Consider the following 17706-nt stretch of genomic DNA (forward strand, 5'->3'; position numbering starts at 1 on the left):
TATATCACGATTTATATGATTTTATTCAAAAACACTGTAAAATTTTGCTTAAATTTCTAAATGGTTTATACAATTTAAAAATATGCTTTATCTTAATAAAATGATATGAATGAAATTGTTAAAACAGAGCCTGAGGAATTGATTGATCTTGCCAGGTTTTGGGTTTTTGAGAATTTTCAAAAATAAATAAACTTCTTTTATTCAGTTGATTTTTTCCGGCACCCGCATCGATTAATTTGAGCTTTATACAATTTATAGATTTGCGAAGAATCCTGCTGTCCTTTTGATAGAAACAATAAATTTATAATTTAAATTGAGTACCTTTTGAGTGAAACTTAAAAAATGGGTAAATATTGAAAAAAGACGTTACAGCTTAAAACTTTTAAATATGTGAAGACCTAGCTTTAGCTTTAAAAAGGCTAGCCAGTCAGTTTAGCTCTGATTGCGGTGTGACCATATTTAAAATGTTTGAATCTCTGGCAGCGCTGCTCACTTTGCCACTGTGTAATTGTTTATTAGAACGTAATAGAATCGGATAAGCAGAAAGTTGGGATATGAACGAATCTGTGCGTTTTGAACGCGGCCAAATACAATTGGGAGTGCTATCAAAGTCCCAAGAAGGCGTAGGAGGCATGGTGGCATCGTCGTCATCGTCAACAGAAGAGCAGCCGCCGCAAGGCGCTGGTCATGTAAGCTTTGTTTTTTTTTTTATTTGAACTACGAAATTTGACTGACTCATGCCCACCCATCCATCCATTGTTTCTAACAGCTCGTTTTCACCCACGATGGTGTCCTACTAAAAAAGGCCAGCGCCGAGCATATCACGGAGCTGAATACCAGTGGATCACTTTCTTTGGTGGAATATAAAACAATCAATACAGAAGTGCCACGACGTCGTCTCTTTCTGGAATGGCAGCCAAATGATAGCATCATGATTGCCGACGATAGTCAGGATCAGGGTGATTGGGCACTAGTCGATAGAATATCGGGAAGAACTCGCACCATCTCCGAGTGCCGTGTATTTAATACGAAACCCAGTGAGACAAGCAATGGAGGTGGCGGAGTCGGCAGTGGCCAAGGGCCTGGGCGTGCAAAGAGTATGCGTGTCCAGTTGGAGGATTTGGCTAAAGTCGAGGTGCGCCATCGGGGCCAAACAATACGTTTCTTGCGTAAATCCGATGGCGGCATACACAGTGAATTCTTTTTCCAACATGGCAATGCCGATCTCTTTGTCCGCTCCATGCGAGACCAGCACTGCATTGATAGTTCCGATTCAGGACGCGGCGGTGGAGAGGAATACACCATACTGACCACCGAAACGCAGAGGCTTAAGAAAACCTTCGCCGAACTGGACATTGGTGAGATCAAGTCCAGTCAATTACCCCGTGAGAGCTGGCTACCTAATAAACTGGCCGGCTTCTTGGGCAATATACCAGATTATGTTCAGCCGCCGTTCCAACGTTCACCCAAATCTCGACCCAGCACTTTATTAACCGGTGATCGTCAAACGTCACCTGATAACTACCAGATTATAGGACTGAGTGGCAGTACCAATAGTGCCTGTTCCTCCAATGGCCAAAGTCGGGGCGAGAGTGCTGATAAATCTCCAGCTGACAGCGAGCTAGAGAACCTAAATGCTCAAGATGAGAAAATAGTTAACAATTTACCCGATCGTCAGAGGGTCCAAAGAGGTTAGTTGGCCCTTTAATATTATATATTTTGCATAAGATTGATGTATCTTCTCTTTGTTCCAGGCCTGCCGCTTTCTTTAACCCAATGGCTGGAGTTTCAGACACCAGAAGGTCGCATTTCGGATAGTGATCGAATCAAGGAGCTGATTTTTCGTGGCGGCATCACTGAGAATTTACGTTGTGAGGTTTGGAAATATTTGCTAAACTACTATCACTGGTCGGACAGTCAAGTGGAAAGGATTGAGCGTAGAAAACAAAAATCAATGGAATACTATAACATGAAAGCCCAATGGCTGGCCATGACTCCCATACAAGAAGCAAATTTTGTTGGCTACAGGGATCGCAAGTGCCAAATCGAAAAGGATGTGAAGCGAACTGATCGTTCACAGAAATTCTATGCCGGCGAGGATAATCCTAATATAGCCCTATTGCAGGGCATTCTTATGACCTATGTGATGTATAACTTTGATTTGGGCTATGTCCAGGGCATGTCCGATTTATTGGCACCAATTCTGGAAATACAAGTTAATGAGGTGGATGCATTTTGGTGTTTTGTAGGTGAGTACAAAATGAAATTCATCTTCTACTGTTTAGTTTTATTTTTTATATCTTATTGTGCAGGCTTCATGAATTTGGTTTTCACCAATTTCGATATGGATCAAGCTGGCATGAAAACACAATTCGCTCAACTTCGGCGACTTATTGAGTTTGCCAATGCTCCACTGTTTGGGTATATGCGTACCCACGATTCGGATAACATGTACTTCTGTTTCCGTTGGCTTCTTGTCTGGTATAAGCGGGAGCTAAGCAACGAGGATGTGCTTAAATTGTGGGAATGCCTATGGACACGCCTGCCTTGCCCAAATTTCCATTTACTCTTCTCGGTTGCAATTTTGGATCAGGAGACAAACACAATTATCGATAGCAAATATGAGTTTACCGAAATATTGAAACATGTCAATGAATTGTCGGGAAACATCGATGTTCAACGCACTTTAGAAATAGCCGAGGCAATCTATTTGCAGCTAAAAGCATCCGAGACTCTGCCCAATGATATACGTCAGATAATTGGAGAACCCTTGCTGCCACCTCTAGATGGTGAGGGTATCGCAGATGATGAGGAACAGGAGACTGCCTATTCTGATGATGGGTTTGATGAGCTGGTGCGTGAACTCACACCAGAGGAGAAATCGAGACAGCAAGCGCTGTTAGAGGAAGCCTGTGAGCGTTCTTTATTCCTGCAATATATCTAAATCGGTTATTGGAATTGATATTGGAACAACGAAGCCAAAACGCCCTAGGCAAAAAATGCATGCGCAAATTATTTAGCCTTTAAGACTCAAAGTTTACCAATCAAAGTGAAGTGCTTTAATTGCTGATACACACACACACACAGATTCAAATTTATATATACATATATATTGAATATTATACATATATTTGTACTTTTTGTATTTATTGTAAGTTTATTCCCCAACCCACCTCCTCCTTTGCTCCTTATCTTCATCCCCAGAACTTTTCATGTATTGGCTAGAGCAATTAATCCATTTAAGTGTACCAAAACAAACAAAAACGTTTCAATTATGTATCGGAATTATTATCAGCAAAAAAAAAAAAGAAACAAAAATTTTATATATCAATTAAGATTAGGTCTTGTATGTCGAATTCAATTGGAGACACAAACAAAAAAACGCAAATTACTTTCTGTTTTTTTATCGTAATTCAACGTGCAGCTTTTTGTTGCCTTTTTCTAAGTTTACTCAATTACTGTGAATATATATATACATATATCATACATGCATAAACACAAAAATAATATATACCATTTCAATTGCGTAGTAAAGAGCGCTAAATTGTCCATGCAAACATATAATCGAACAAATTGATTTATTCAATATTTATTTAGTGTTCCCATGGGAATAGTTGGGGAGTGTGTGAACAGAATTGTTCCGATGGTGCCATGATGTCTATTACCATGCAGTATTTTCTTAAAATCTTATGCAAATTCTATAATCCGAAGACCTAAACATTTCAATGTTCAACTTCAAAAGATGTTACGCCCAGATGATACACCAGAATAAACAACTTTTTGAATTCTTAGCAATTAATATCATTACAACTTATTCATAGGAGATAAAAATTATCTTATTTTTATCAGATTTCAAAGAAAAATATGTCATTTGACGGTAAATTCAATTCACTTTCTTATGTAGTGCAAGGAAAACAGAACTTTATCACAAACTAGTGTCGCAAAATGGTCTCGCCTAAAATATTCCATACAAAATTCAATTGGCTTCAAAAGAAAAGTTGGGGTTAAATTAAAAATTTGTGGTATGCAGATTATCTTAGTTTTGATAGATCTACAACTTTCTTAAAAAGAAGACTAAGAAGACAATTTTTCGGTTCATCATTTGAATACAATAACCAACAAGTTGCAGAAAAAATTATTTCACTGAGTTACTTAGGAGCCTACAAATTCAGAAAAAAAAACCCATAAATTTGTGGCCGCCACTATACATACATATGTCATTAGTCGTTAAGGAGATCTGGTCTACCAGTATAAATCTGATCTAAACACTTGATAAAATAGATTTTTCTACAGTCGTTGTTCAATATTTTTAAAATATCCTAGTTCAGGTCATAGCTATAGTTAGAGAGATTAAAAAGCGTTGTCCCTTTTTATTTTAGATGACTCAATCCGCCGGAATCGTGTTGACCAGTTGGGTACCATTTACGATAAAAAATGCAAACATCTAACTTTTAATCGCTATGGGAAAAGAATCATCAGAATGGGTTGACGCCCCTTTAGATATTTTTTCCAATTCATCGAACTTTGGCTTAGAAAGCAAAGTAAATTTAATAAAAATAATTCATTTACTATCATAAAACAGCAGAAGTTGAAATTTCCCTACAAAATTCAAATTTTTCTTCGCAGTGAGCTGAAAGAGCCTACAAATAAATTCCAGCAATTTTATCTGAAAGTCTAAAAATAAATTCCAGCAATTTTATCTGAAAGTTTGAAAAATTAATAAAAATGCAATTTTCGATTGTAATTTTTGAAATTTACTTTTTATATATTTATTTTATTTATCATCAATATCAATAGTTGATGGTTGTTATTTGTTTTGTTGTTGTTGTTGCAGTAGTTGTGTGTTGTTGTGTTGCAGTTGTTATTTATATATATATATATTATTTTTATGTATTATAATTTGTAATTAAGATTTATTACTTACAACTTAAGTATGCAATATATGTTTTTGTGTTTTTTTTTTGTCGTTTTTTTCTTTTAATTCTTTCTTGTGTGTTTTTGTAATGAATTGTTCAAATTTTACGATCGAACAATATTTAATTCCATTTTGTTTTAGTTAATATTTTATTTTTAATTATGCAATGCGCGTTGCTTTGTCAGCAGCAGTCACCTCAATAATTAAACGTGCAAATTGTTTTCTTATTTCTTTCAATTACATTTAAAATTGATTTAATTAAAAAATTCTATTTTTCAATAAACATTTTCTCTCATTCCTGATTTATCAAGTTTCGCGCACATAATTTTGTCAAACGAATTGCATTACAAAAAGGAAATACAATACAATTATTTAAAAAAAAATTAAAACGCACATACAAATTACACAATTATAAAAATTAAAACCTATAATGTGAAAACTGCATTTTTCGTTTTTACTAATTACAAATTTAAAATAATATTATACGCAAATTACATAGAGTGAGGGTTCAGGGGGGTGGTGGGTGGACACATACACAACATAGTAAAAGTAGTAGAGTAAATAGGATAGGTGCTTGGTAAGGGGAATGGGGGGTTGGAACAAATGATTCAAATGAGAATACACATGGGACTTATTTATATGTATAGATATATATATATAAGTATATATAAAAAGAAAACTTTTTTAAGCAATGCGAAAGCCTTTTGGTTGTTGTTTTTCATTTAGTTTTTGTTGTGTTGTTGATGTTGTTGTCGTTTTTGTCGAATTTTAAACTATGTACAGGTATCATCATCATAATCAGTAAAGGACAGAGACAGCAGGAAACCCAAGTAAACTACATGGTGTATATATAATAGATGTGTGTGTGTGTGTCTATATAAGAATTCATTTTGTTAGTTTTTTTTTTCTGTTTTATGCTTAAAAAGTATTATTCTTTTGTTTTAGTTTTTTTTGCAATAATTTAAACGCATAATTTTCGTATTTTACTCTTCTTTCAGCAGGGCGCTAGCTTTGCTCCTATTTCTCATCTCACTTCTTGTTAATAATTAAATTATAAGCGCATTTCAATATTCTCTTTCGTAAATTTATGAATATTTTGCCAATCAGAAAAGGAACAAACTCCGCTTTACTCCTCCTCCTTCGCATCCTTCTCCATGTAGAATGTCACATTACTATCAATTGATTTGCTTCAGCAATGATCTAAACTAATTGACTCCATTTGTGCAGCAGTTGAAGCAGCTTAGTCTAAATCATTGGTGTCATAATCAAACGGTAGCTTTGATATATTCCCTCCCTTCTCCATTCTCCTCTCCTCTTCTTCAACATAACAGTCTATTTGTGCCAGCAAAACGATTTAAGCAGCAGTTGTTTACTGGACCAAACTTGTCATCTTGTGAAAGGGAATATGGGGGAACTAGGGAGCGGGCGAGTTGTAAGTGGAAACTGTTCCTTTTCCTCATCGTTTCTCTCTTTCTTTCTGTCTAATTTCTATATATAATATATATACGTTAATTCGGTGTTTTTCTTATATTTTACCCAACTTTAAGCTTAAGGGATCTAGTCGTTACAGTTAGCTTAGAATTCAATTTGCGGCGCGAGCGACGCAGTCGATCATCGGAAGCAACAGCTTTTGCTTTAACATGTGCTGCTGCCTTTGCCCTTGTCGTTCCCGTTGTTGTTGTTGTTGTTGTTGTTGTTGTCGTCGTCGCCTTCTTTCCCTTCTTCTTGTTGTCGTTGTTATTATTGTTATTGTTGTTGTTGCTGTTGCTATTATTATTAATATTTTGTCTGGTCTTGGTTACAGCATGTGAAGGCGGCTCCCTATTCTGATCATCTTGCCTGGAGCTACGCAATACTCATTCATTCCGGTCTTCCGATTCACTTCCCGCCGATAGATTTAGCGTGGCCGCATCTGCCGATTGCCGCGTATGACGTGTGGAACGGAGTTCACGTCGCTTTTCAGGCGGCTGTTCAATGCCCGCACCCGACACCTGATCATTGCCAGACCTTGGACGCTTCAGACGGTTGCTGGAACGGCGATTCTCTTCAGCTGCCGCCGCCGCCGCTGCTGCAGCTGCTGCCGCGGCCGACGATGATGTGGATGAACCGCTGAGATTAGCAGCCGATGTATTACCGCCAGTCGCATCCAAATCCTCAACACTGCCACCATGACTGCTACCAGGAGCCGGTGTTGGTTTCTTGAGTATTGGCTGGATAATTAGCTCATCGGCCTCTTCGTATGGTGGCGGCAATTTGGCGGCATCGGCAGCATTTGTGATGGTCAGTGAAATTCGAGATTCACTGCGCTCGGAACGTTCGCTGCTTGTGCTGGCTCCACTGCTAATGGGCGGAGCAATTGTGATGGTGGTCTGCGATGGCAGATTGGCGGCTATGCCAGCAGCTGCCGAGGAGGAAGAATTGCCGCCACCACCGCCAGATGAGGAGGAAGATCCTGCATTTAGCGGCGTCAGGGTAACCTTATCCTGTTCGGCTGCTAACATGGGAGCAGGTGTCGAACTGCTGCTTGAAGAGCTACCTGCCCCACGCAGACTTTTCTCAATGCTACTCATGCTCGAGCCCAGATTGAGAGGCAGACCGGCAGCCAAGGCGGCAGCAGCTAACTCATCCTTGGTGGGATGCATTTCACTGCGAGATCTCTTCGATTTCTGTTGCTGTTGTTGGTGATGTTGTTGCTCTGCATCCAAGGCGGCTGCATAGGCTGCAGCCGCTGCACTGGAACTGCTGCTGGCTGAGGATGTGGGTATCAGAGATATACCCGATCCCAGACCCAATGTCTTGGTATAGTAATCCATTTGTTGCTTGAACGCATCCTGCTCTCGTTGTCTCTTGGAAGCGGAGCTATTGCTGCTGCTATTGGTTGTCGAGGTGGACGATGAGGATGCTCCGCCTGTTAGGCCGGCCAGACTGGCTATTGACCCTGGACCGCTGAGTGGTAATGAGCCACCTGCCGCGGCCATAGCCTGGGCAGCCATCTCTGCTAGCAACGCCTGCGAGAAGTCACTGGACATGCCGGGAATTTGTGGCAATTGAGCCGCTGCCGCCGCGGCTGCCGCTGCAGCAGCAGCTGCCGCAGAAGATGCCGACTTCGAGCTCTTACTGGATGAGGATGAGGAAGTTCCTGCATTGGATCCACCACCCGACGTCGATGGCATTTTGCCCTGCGAGAAGGCCTGCAAAGCCGCCAAATCTGTGGGTAGGGCACCACGTGCCAAGCTTTCAAACCATTTCTGCTGCTCCTTGGCGGCCAGTTTCTCTGCTTGGGCAGCTGCCTGGGATGCCTCGTTGGCCGCCGCCGCCGCTGCCGCTCGTTTGCTACTGCTGCTGCTGCTTGTGTTCGAGACAGAACTGGACGATGGCGTGGGCAAGGGTGGCATGCCTAGGGAACTCATCAGCCGTGTAGCTTGGGCCAGATCCATGCTGCTCATACGACTGAGCGATTCGAGCAGATGCGGATCAGCTCCGGGCATTAGCAGACTACTCAACTGGGCCATGTCCGCAGCACTGGGTGTTACGGAGGAAGCAGAATTACGACTGCTCGACTGGCGACCACGTCCCGATGACGATGAAGAAGACGGCGTTGTGGCCGTGCTAGCCACACTGTGGACTCCTGTCATGCTGGCCATGGCATTCATTAGATTGGCTGCCGAATTGGCATTGGAGGATCGCGAATTACTCGATTTCGATTGCGATTGATGCGATTTGGATTGTGTCGAGGTGGTACTGGACGCAGAGGATGTTGCGGCTCCATTTAGTAGATTATATTGTTGTGCCAATTGATCATAGGCCGAGCCCAGGCCACTGGAACCCAGAGAATAGGGATTCAGAGAGCCCAATCCCATGGGCGGATAGAGCAGTGAGGGATTCGGGAAGAGGAACGGAAAACCGGCTGCTAACTGTGAGGCGGATGCTGCAGAATTTTTACCTCCACCGCCTCCTCCGGCATTTGATGAACTGCTGCCGGCGCCAGCACTTGCCGCAGCAGCAGCTGCCACTGCGGCCAATTGGGCAGCTTCGTTTTGTTGTTGTTGTTGCTGCTGCTGTTGTTGCTGCTGTTGTTGCTTCTTTTTGCTCGATGAAGACGACGAAGTGGATGAAGATGCACCGCCGCCGCCCTGCGACTGGCTCTTGCCGGATCCAGCACCAGAGTTGCCCGTTAGGCCACCCAATGTTGGCCCGGCAGCAGCCATGAGCGCAGCCAGCGACTGGGCATCCATACCAGCCAGATTACCCAATCCTCCCATGCCCGCCAAACTGGCAAACAGATTCATATTGTTCAAATTTCCCAATCCCGGTATATTACCCATACCAGGCATGCCACCAAATGGCATTGAGAGCAATGGATTCTTCGGATCGAAGGCCGCAAGTGGATTCTTTGGATCGAAAGCACCCAAGCCAGGTAAATTGGCCAAGAGACTGGGATTCAGTCCTGCTAGGGATCCAAATTGCAATGCTGCTTGATCCAAGGCCGCAGCGGATTGTTGTTGTCGTGAAGATTTCTTCGAGCTACTCGAATTGCCAACAGATGATTGCAGGGAACTCGATGATTGTTGTTGTTGCTGCTGCTGTTGCTGGCTGTGAGAGTTGGATGAGGTGTTACTGGAGTTGGATGATGGTCGTCCGCCATGAGATTTGGAGCCACCATAACTGCTGTTGTCCATGGGACTTGGTTTGGGTGACGGGGCCGACATGGGATTCTGCATTTGTTCCAACCACTTGGGATCCACTTCGTAATTTGGATTCTCAGTTAGCCATTGCATCAGGCGTTTCAATTGGGGCGCCTTATTGCCACCCAAACGTTTGCCAGTCTGTTTATTAATGACAGGAACGGGTTCCTCTCCAGTTAGACCCTGGGGTCCACTCATAGACTGTTGCTGCTGCTGTTGTTGCTGCTGCTGCTGCTGTTGCTGTTGTTGTTGCTGCTGCTGTTGGTGCTGCTGCTGTTGTTGTTTTTGTAGCTGGGCAGCCGATTGTTGGGAACTGGAATTACCCTGTTGACGATTGCCTCGACGACTAGTTACACTGGACTGACCACCAGAGGAACCGCCACCTCCACCGCCTGCTACATAATCAATGCTCAATTGATCACTCAATGGACTCGTCATGTCCGAGAGCCATTTGTTCACCTTGACATCGTGTGGTGAATTGGAATACTTGGAGCCGAGCTTCATGGCTTGCTCCATTTCGGCTAACATATTCTCGTATGCCTTGCGTTGTGCTGGTGGCAGGAATTGCATCATCTTTTGCTGTTGCTTGAGGAACGTTTGCGGATCCGTCGACATGGTCTGGGCGAGCAGGGCATTGAGACTGTCCTTGGACGATAATCCGCCGCTGCCGCCCATAGTCATGTTTTGTAGAGCGCTTAAGCCGCCGGCTCCGCTGCCTCCCGATGAACTGGCTCCCATTGAGCCCACGCCGCCGCCGCCTCCGCTGTTGGACGAGGAGCTCTTCGACTCTGCGTAAAGAAAAAAAAAAGAGAAAATGGACATTTGATTAGTTTCTGTTTTTTTAGGTGAAAGTAGCATCTTGGGCTATTAAAAAATAAAAGCGCAGAGACTCAAACTCACTTCCGGGCACTGTCGTAACAGTGATTGTAAATGGTTTCTGATTCGATTGCATTTGACTGGACGATGATTGAAGATTAGCTGGTGTCACGGACACACTTGGCGGTATTTGTGGTTTCTTTGACGATGGCAATGATGGATCCGGGAAGGTCTTTTGCTCTTTAGCCGCCGATAGACCCAATACAATTTCATCCAGCTTCTTACGTTTCTTCTCCTTGCCAATGACAGGCTCCTCAATTGTCTATAAAAAATAATAACATTTGTATAACATTTCCTTGATGAATCTTTCAAATGATTTTAACTTACGCAATTGTTTTTCTTCATTAGCTTATTGAGGGTATCATCCAATTTGCTTTTACTGCCCATGGAGGGAAAGGCAGAGCTTAATGCAGCATGAACACTCGATTTCTTGGATGGCATAGAAAAGTCCTGAACTTCACTTAGATCAATGGCTCCCGCTGAGGAGGCTGATTTCAACATTTCCGTCATATTCATCTTAGGTAAGCTGCTGTAAGAGTAATAAACATTTTAGATGTGCATATAACATAAAGATCTATTCCCAAGCACACCCACCTTGAGGACAGATCCATAGGTGCACCCATTGATGGTGGCGGTGTTTTAAGAGCTGGCACAGCTGGTTTACTAAATTGTCCAGACGATTGTCTGGAGAGTGAGGGATGTTGATGCGCTGGCGGTGGCTGCATGCCACTAAGAGCTGACGAGGTGTTGGAGCCACCACCACGACGTCCTGATGAACCACCAGTCAATGCTTCCATATTGGCTATTTCACTTTCCCAATCTTTGGGGGCCACTGCAAAAACAGAATGAGAGATAGAGATAATGTAAAAAATGTGTAAAGATATAACGGAGAAGGAGATTCTAGTCTCCGGCTAGACTTACTTGTTGAATTATTGAGCAGGGCATGCAATTTGGCTCGTTCGGTTTCCACATCGATGGCAATGTGACGCTTACGCTTCTTGCTGGCATTGGAGCCACCAGCGGCATTGGGCACATTAAGACCCACCACGCTATTGCCTGCTGATCCACTGGCTGCACTTAGGGACATGCCCGGCAGGAGGGATGATAGCGATGTGGCATTGCCACCAGCTGCAGCAGCTGCCACAGCAGCAGCAACTGCCGCATTGATGCTATTGGCATCGAGTCCTGGTAATGTTGGTGCTCCCACCACATTGGGTGCCATCTTGGTGCTTGGTGTGGGCAAACCCATCAGACCCGTGGGAGTGACAACGGAATTCACCGTTGATGAGGTGGCCGATACATTGGCTGTGCTTGCCACTTGCTGCATCTGCGAGGCCTGCAAATGTTTGGTTACACCCTGATCTGTGGTAATGGTGATCACATCCGGCGTGGTGGATCGCCGCTCAATACTATTCAAATGGGGTATTGACTCGTGCAAGGCAATGTTCAGGTCGGTTGCTCCTTTGCAGCTGGCAAAGGCGCTATATTTTGAATCCACGGGCCATTTGTTGTGCTCCACACAGCTAACAATGTGGGCCATGCGACGTTCGAGGGCGAAATCCTTGAACCAACGGATCATGCACATCTCCAGTTTGGGTTTCTCCAATTTCTGTTGCTTGACGGTGGCTGGTTGAATCACTTCAAGGTCAGGGAAGCGAGCCTTGAGTTCGGCTGCTTGCTTTTTGCATTCCTCTTCAACCGCTTTTTCTTTCTCTTTCATTACCTCATCATCGTCGGGATCGGTGGGAGGTGCAGCAACAAGATCAAGTATTTCCTGGTCACTGGATTTGTCTCCCGCTTTCTTGGCAGCGGATTCTGTAGTTGGCTCAACAGTTGTTGTTGCTGTTGTTTCTGATGGTTTCTCAGTTAGGTCGACCATCTCTTCGGTTGGAGTTTTCTTTTCCTCACTTTCGTCGAGTTTCTTCTCTTTTTCCTCCTCTGTGTCATCTGCTGTTACGGCGGACTTTTTAGTTTCCTCCGGAGATTCTTCTACATCAGCCTTATCTGTGGTTGCCTTTTCATCCTTCTCAGGACTGCCTTCTTTCTTATCCGACTCCTTAGCTGTAACTGTTTCATCGTCCACATCCATTTTGTTTGTTTCTTCTTCCTCCGATGGTTTTTCTTTATCTTCATCCTCGGATTTCTTCTTTTCCTCCAAGTCATCAGAAGGCGCATCGGGATCGGGTGTCGAAACAATATCTGTGGACTTTTTGTCATCACCATTTTCAGCTATGCTTTTATCTACATCCATCTTCTGCTCCTGATCATCATCAGCCTCTTCAGCATCAACAACCTTGGCTTTGGGTTGCTGCTCATCTGAAGAAGTCGTCTCCTTTTCAGCATTTTCAGACAGATCTTTCTCCACATCCTTCTCAGCATTTTCGCTTTTGTCGGTCTTCTCATCATCGCCGCTCTTTGATTTTGTTTCAGCATCATCCAACTCTTCCGTTGAAGATTTTGTCGCCTTTGTGGCTTCGTCCTCATCTTTAGTGGCCTCTTCATTGGATTCGTCGGCTGCTGCGCTGCTTTCACTTGTCTTTTTCTCAGGACTGCTGCTTTCAGCTTTAACTTCATCTTTCATGGGCGTGACGACAGGTGACTCCTTTTTAATCACACTCTCAGTGGTTAGGAGCTCATCGTCTAGATCTATCACTTCATGCTTCACTGCAGCAGCAGCTGCAGCTGCAGCGGCAGCTGCCTTCTCAGCTGCGGCCAATTTCTCAGCCTTCTCGGCATTAAAAGCCTCCAGTTTAATTGTCCGCTGTATCTGAGCCTCTAATTCCCGGATGAAACGTTTCTCCGACTCGCAGAAACTAAAGTTGGGATCATTGAAAATGAACGTTTCCGATCGATATAGACCGTGTTTAAGTACAGCAGCAATAAGCTCCTTATCATGTCGTCCTGGCTCCCACCAATCGGGTGTATCGGCATTCATAGTACAAAGTTTCAAACGATCCTCCAATTGTGGATGGCGTTGAACATCACGGAGCTTGGACAACATTTCCAAACGATCTAATATCAATTTAGCATGCTCTTTCTCAATTTCCTCGATAATACCCTCAAGGCCACGTTCAGAGTCATTCAATTTTAGACCCGCCTGACGTTTGCACATTGTTACAAAGACTTTATAGTAATCCGTAAGCGTTTCATCGCTTTTACGTTCCAAATGTGCCATCTGTTTGAATTTGGTCCAATCGGGTGATAGGCTAGTGCCATTGGCGCCAGTGTTATTGAGACCAGCATTCTGACCTTGTCCACCCAAGGGTGTCGTCGTTGTGGCAACCATATGTAAATCCACACCATAACCGGTTAGGACACGCAAGAATTCATATTCCTCGCGACGATTCCATTTCTTGGGTATCAGTTGTAAACGCTGAGCTTCACGTTCTTTGGCCGCAAGTTCCATTTTGCCCTGTCGTTCCATTTTCTGTAAATTGTAAGAAACGAAGATGGAAATTGTAATATACATTTTTTTCTGGTTTTCTTAACATATTAAAATATACATTTATTATTACCACGACTTTAAAAACCGGCAAAATAAAAATAGATGCCTATCGATAATACATAGTTATACAAGAATTATATTATTGTTTATTATTGTTATTATAAGTATAGGATATAGTTGTAAACTATCAACTTAAACATATTTTACAAGCTCTGGCAACTAAGACCATTATCTTAAACGAAAACTACGTTCATACATCCTGGGATTTGAATTCGGATCCTCGTTGTTCAGTTGCCTAAATGACTAGGCCACTTGGACATCTCATATACCGAGGACTGCATATTATTGTTTACAGTTTCATGGTATTGGAGTTTATAGAAATACATATGTACATTTCTACATATACAGCCTGTTCTCGGTTCTGGTTCCGAATCTTTTTGTCGAAATCGGATTTAAGAGCTGTTCTCGCTTTCGATTTTGAGCCAAATTATTCATTTTCAAATCTTTTGCCTTTGCACTTCTAATGAATTCATGAAAATTACGTCTTTTAAATATTCTAAAACAAATTTTCAATATTATTTCTAATTATCAGTAATATGTTTAAAACAATTTCAAGAATTTTGTTGCAACCATTAATTATCAAGAATATTTCTTAGCAGGCAACATTTAATGTTTTAAATGTGAAAAGGTTATGACAGCAGTCGAAACGAAATTGTCCTGTTTTCGTAACCAAAACATTTTCATCGAAATGCTTTTTCCATATTTAATGTTTACCAATATAGCACAAATGAATTTTATTTGAAATGTTTAAAATTGGGTAATATTTAAATTCATTTGCCAGGACGAAGTAGTTTAAGAACCATTTACAAAATAAAACCCGACTTATTTTTGTCAGGTTGCACCGAAATATAAATTTATACCCAAATACAAGATTTAGGTTTAGTCAATTATATAGCTAGGCGACCATGTAAGCTGATTTAGTAGTCGAAACAAAACTAATTTGACCTTAACTTGGGAAAACTAAAACGATTGATCGAAATTGAGAGTAGCAAGTTCAAAATCGTTGCAAAATCGGTCTTGATTTACATTTGAAATCGATAACAGAGGACTGTTAAATTTAAAAATGAAATTATTTGCTTTGATTAATCAGTTACTCAGCGTTAGCGTGTTTCACTCTCCCCCCTTCCAACCACAGGTTTGCTTTTCGCAAATTTATTACGAGTATTTACACAAAAAAAAAAAGAGAAAAATTAAAAAGCGACCCCTTTTTACTGCTTTCTCCCCCAGATTCATGTAATGCGAGATCCTAGAGGGGTGGGTGTTTGGCCCATCGAAATGGATTGTTAGTTAATGGTGGTGGCGGTGGTGGATGATGGTGGTGGTGGTGGTGGTGGCAGTAGACACTCTTCGTCCTTATTATTATCATCATCATCGTCGTCTATCCCAACTGTTATATTACAATATTTGCGAAAAAAAAACAAAAATTCATGCGAATAGCAAGCACAAAGCAAAACAAGTAAAACGAGAGACAATGCACGAGGGCAACAACGATGAGGACGAGGACAACGATGTCGACTAAATATACGAAACGTACAAAATACTGGCAAATACAATAAAATCATAATAAATAAAAGTAAAAAATCCATTTTACACCCCCTAATATAACAAGGCAAGAAAGGCGACAGAGAGGAAAGGGAAGAAGAGAACAAGGAGGAGACAGGAGGCGAAAGAGCAAAAGCAAGCAGCAGCACGAGGCAAAAAACAAGCAAACGGCGCAGAGACAAACAAATGAATCCGGCGAGACCAATTGCATGGATATCAAAAAGGAGCTAGAGCGAGTGAGCGAGCTCACATGCATATGTCACTCCATGTGTGTGGCTGTGTGTGTGTTAGAGAGAGAGAGAGAAAGAGGAGGTTAAGACCCTCTTCTCTTAGTTAGTTATGATAATAATGGGAACGAACGTAGCATCTCAACAAATACAGAAAACTGCATGGAGGTAGATAGACACAACTTCAAGTATTTGTATGTCGTCTCGTTGTAGGGAGAAGCCTTTGTGGCAAGTGTATTACACACATATGCATATCTCATGTGTGTGTGAGTGGGATAAGTGTTGCCAGATTATGATATTCCTAAACAAAAATCATAGACTAGAATGCAAGATATGTAAATCACTTGACCACCAAACAAACGAATATAAATATGAATATAAATCTAAAATGTATGTAATAAGTCATGATGTTAAAAATAAATTAAAACTATACATTTCTTGATCATGACAATTAATTGTGGGCATTCAATAAAAATGTTTAACAACAATCATTTCTAAATGGGCGGCAATGCTATTGCCTAAATCTAATAAAAGTTCCATTCAAAATTGAGAGGGGAACAAATTTCTATAATTTTTAATTGACAAATGATAGTTGAATCATTTTTGGGTATTAATTAATTAGTAGCAATTAAAATTAGACCTCGATTATCCTCGGAAAATCGAGAATCCAGATAAATCGATAGCAAAATCTTTGCGTGTTTTTTAATTAAAATTGTATATGTACATGTACTGAAATCAATCAGTTCACTAACAAATATTTCTTGGCGTATTTTTAATTATTTGATGACCAAAAAGGGGAGTCCCCGAATCCATTTTGCTATTTTAATAACACAAAATTTTCTTTCCTATACCATTTAATAGAGCTAATCACGGTTAACCAAACTGAACTCCATAATAGGGATGTCCGATTAATGGGAGCCCCAATAACCGGGGTCCAACTGAATTTATTTGCAGCCCTAGATGGTTGTTACCATTTTAAATATACAAATGTGGTTGTTTTAGAAAAGTCCTCGATCCAAATCTATAATTTTACATTTCTGATGTCAACTTTGATTATTTAGATCATCTGTTGAGGTGAGTTGATAAAAATTAAGCAAGAGAGCGACCAATCTCACACATAATCCTAATTAGGCAGAGACATAATCATAAGGTTTTTTCTACTAGAAATGTAATAAGGATTCAACTGAAAAAATGTGTCCTGTTGCCTACTTTTTAAGCTACTTTAAAAAAAAAAAAATGAAGAAAAAAAAAGAACTTTACGTCTCATATTCCCCAACATATTAAAACCCACTTCACCCATTGAGCCCACTTTTTCTTGCATATGTTACTTAACCGTTTTGCAATTTGAAAAGGATGTCGTAGTTTGCCGTAGGCTGGCAACCCTGCTGCTAGTTGCTGTTATTTGTTTCTGTTTATACAACTAACGGTTTTTCGTTTTGCTTTTCTTTTTTTTTAAATCTCCCCCTTCCCACTGAGCAAAATAAAGGGGGACAAACAAAAACACAAACGACAAAGCGCAGAAAAGATAAAGAGTTTCCAAAATGTGTAGAGAGAGAGAGAAAGAAAAACCAGAGGCCAGAACGAACCAACTGCCTGCTAGAATGTTTATTCTCCACCGCTCCTTATCCTCCTTCTGAACATTCTTCATATCATATTGACTTGCGCGCACATAGTCCGCACTTCTTACCCCCCACCCACAACCAAAAAATGTAGCTCCAACCCATTCTCCCACGTTACATGACGATACAAGTGCGAGCGATTGATTATGATTATTAGTAGCAACAACAACAACAAAAACAGATATCGACATCGACGACGATGGTGGCGCAGGAGGGCAGAAACAACAACAACTACGGTTAGACTTCGATACTTGGACTAGTAGTGTAATGGCCAAAAGAAAATGAGTAAAAAGAAGATGGAAAAGAAGAAAATGTGGTGGAGAAGGTGCAGAAGGGT

The 17706-nt window shown here is 41.5% G+C and overlaps 2 protein-coding genes across 6 annotated transcripts in view; one reads left to right on the forward strand and one right to left on the reverse strand.

Annotated features, from left to right (window-relative positions):
* Window positions 1-494: 494 nt before the first annotated feature.
* LOC6643537 lies at window positions 495-3564 on the forward strand. The gene is made up of 4 exons (XM_002066237.4): window positions 495-689; window positions 770-1691; window positions 1755-2249; window positions 2313-3564. Exons 1-4 carry the CDS (start codon window positions 555-557, stop codon window positions 2942-2944), a joined length of 2184 nt encoding a protein of 727 aa, XP_002066273.1. The 5' UTR covers window positions 495-554; the 3' UTR covers window positions 2945-3564.
* A 2863-nt stretch (window positions 3565-6427) lies between these two features.
* Window positions 6428-17706, reverse strand: part of LOC6643538 (serine-rich adhesin for platelets) — a 38347-nt gene continuing 27068 nt past the window's right edge. For all 5 annotated transcript variants that reach the window (XM_015178150.3, XM_002066238.4, XM_015178152.3 and 2 more), the window contains 5 exons: window positions 11398-13903; window positions 11071-11308; window positions 10804-11002; window positions 10501-10738; window positions 6428-10388 (listed from right to left, as the gene is read on the reverse strand). In XM_015178150.3, the coding sequence (XP_015033636.1) occupies window positions 6772-10388; window positions 10501-10738; window positions 10804-11002; window positions 11071-11308; window positions 11398-13903 (6798 nt within the window). In that variant the 3' untranslated portion in view covers window positions 6428-6771. The remainder of the gene's footprint in view (window positions 10389-10500; window positions 10739-10803; window positions 11003-11070; window positions 11309-11397; window positions 13904-17706) is intronic.

The sequence above is a fragment of the Drosophila willistoni genome (genome assembly GCF_018902025.1).
Source record: "Drosophila willistoni isolate 14030-0811.24 chromosome 2R unlocalized genomic scaffold, UCI_dwil_1.1 Seg200, whole genome shotgun sequence".
NCBI lineage: Eukaryota > Metazoa > Arthropoda > Insecta > Diptera > Drosophilidae > Drosophila > Drosophila willistoni.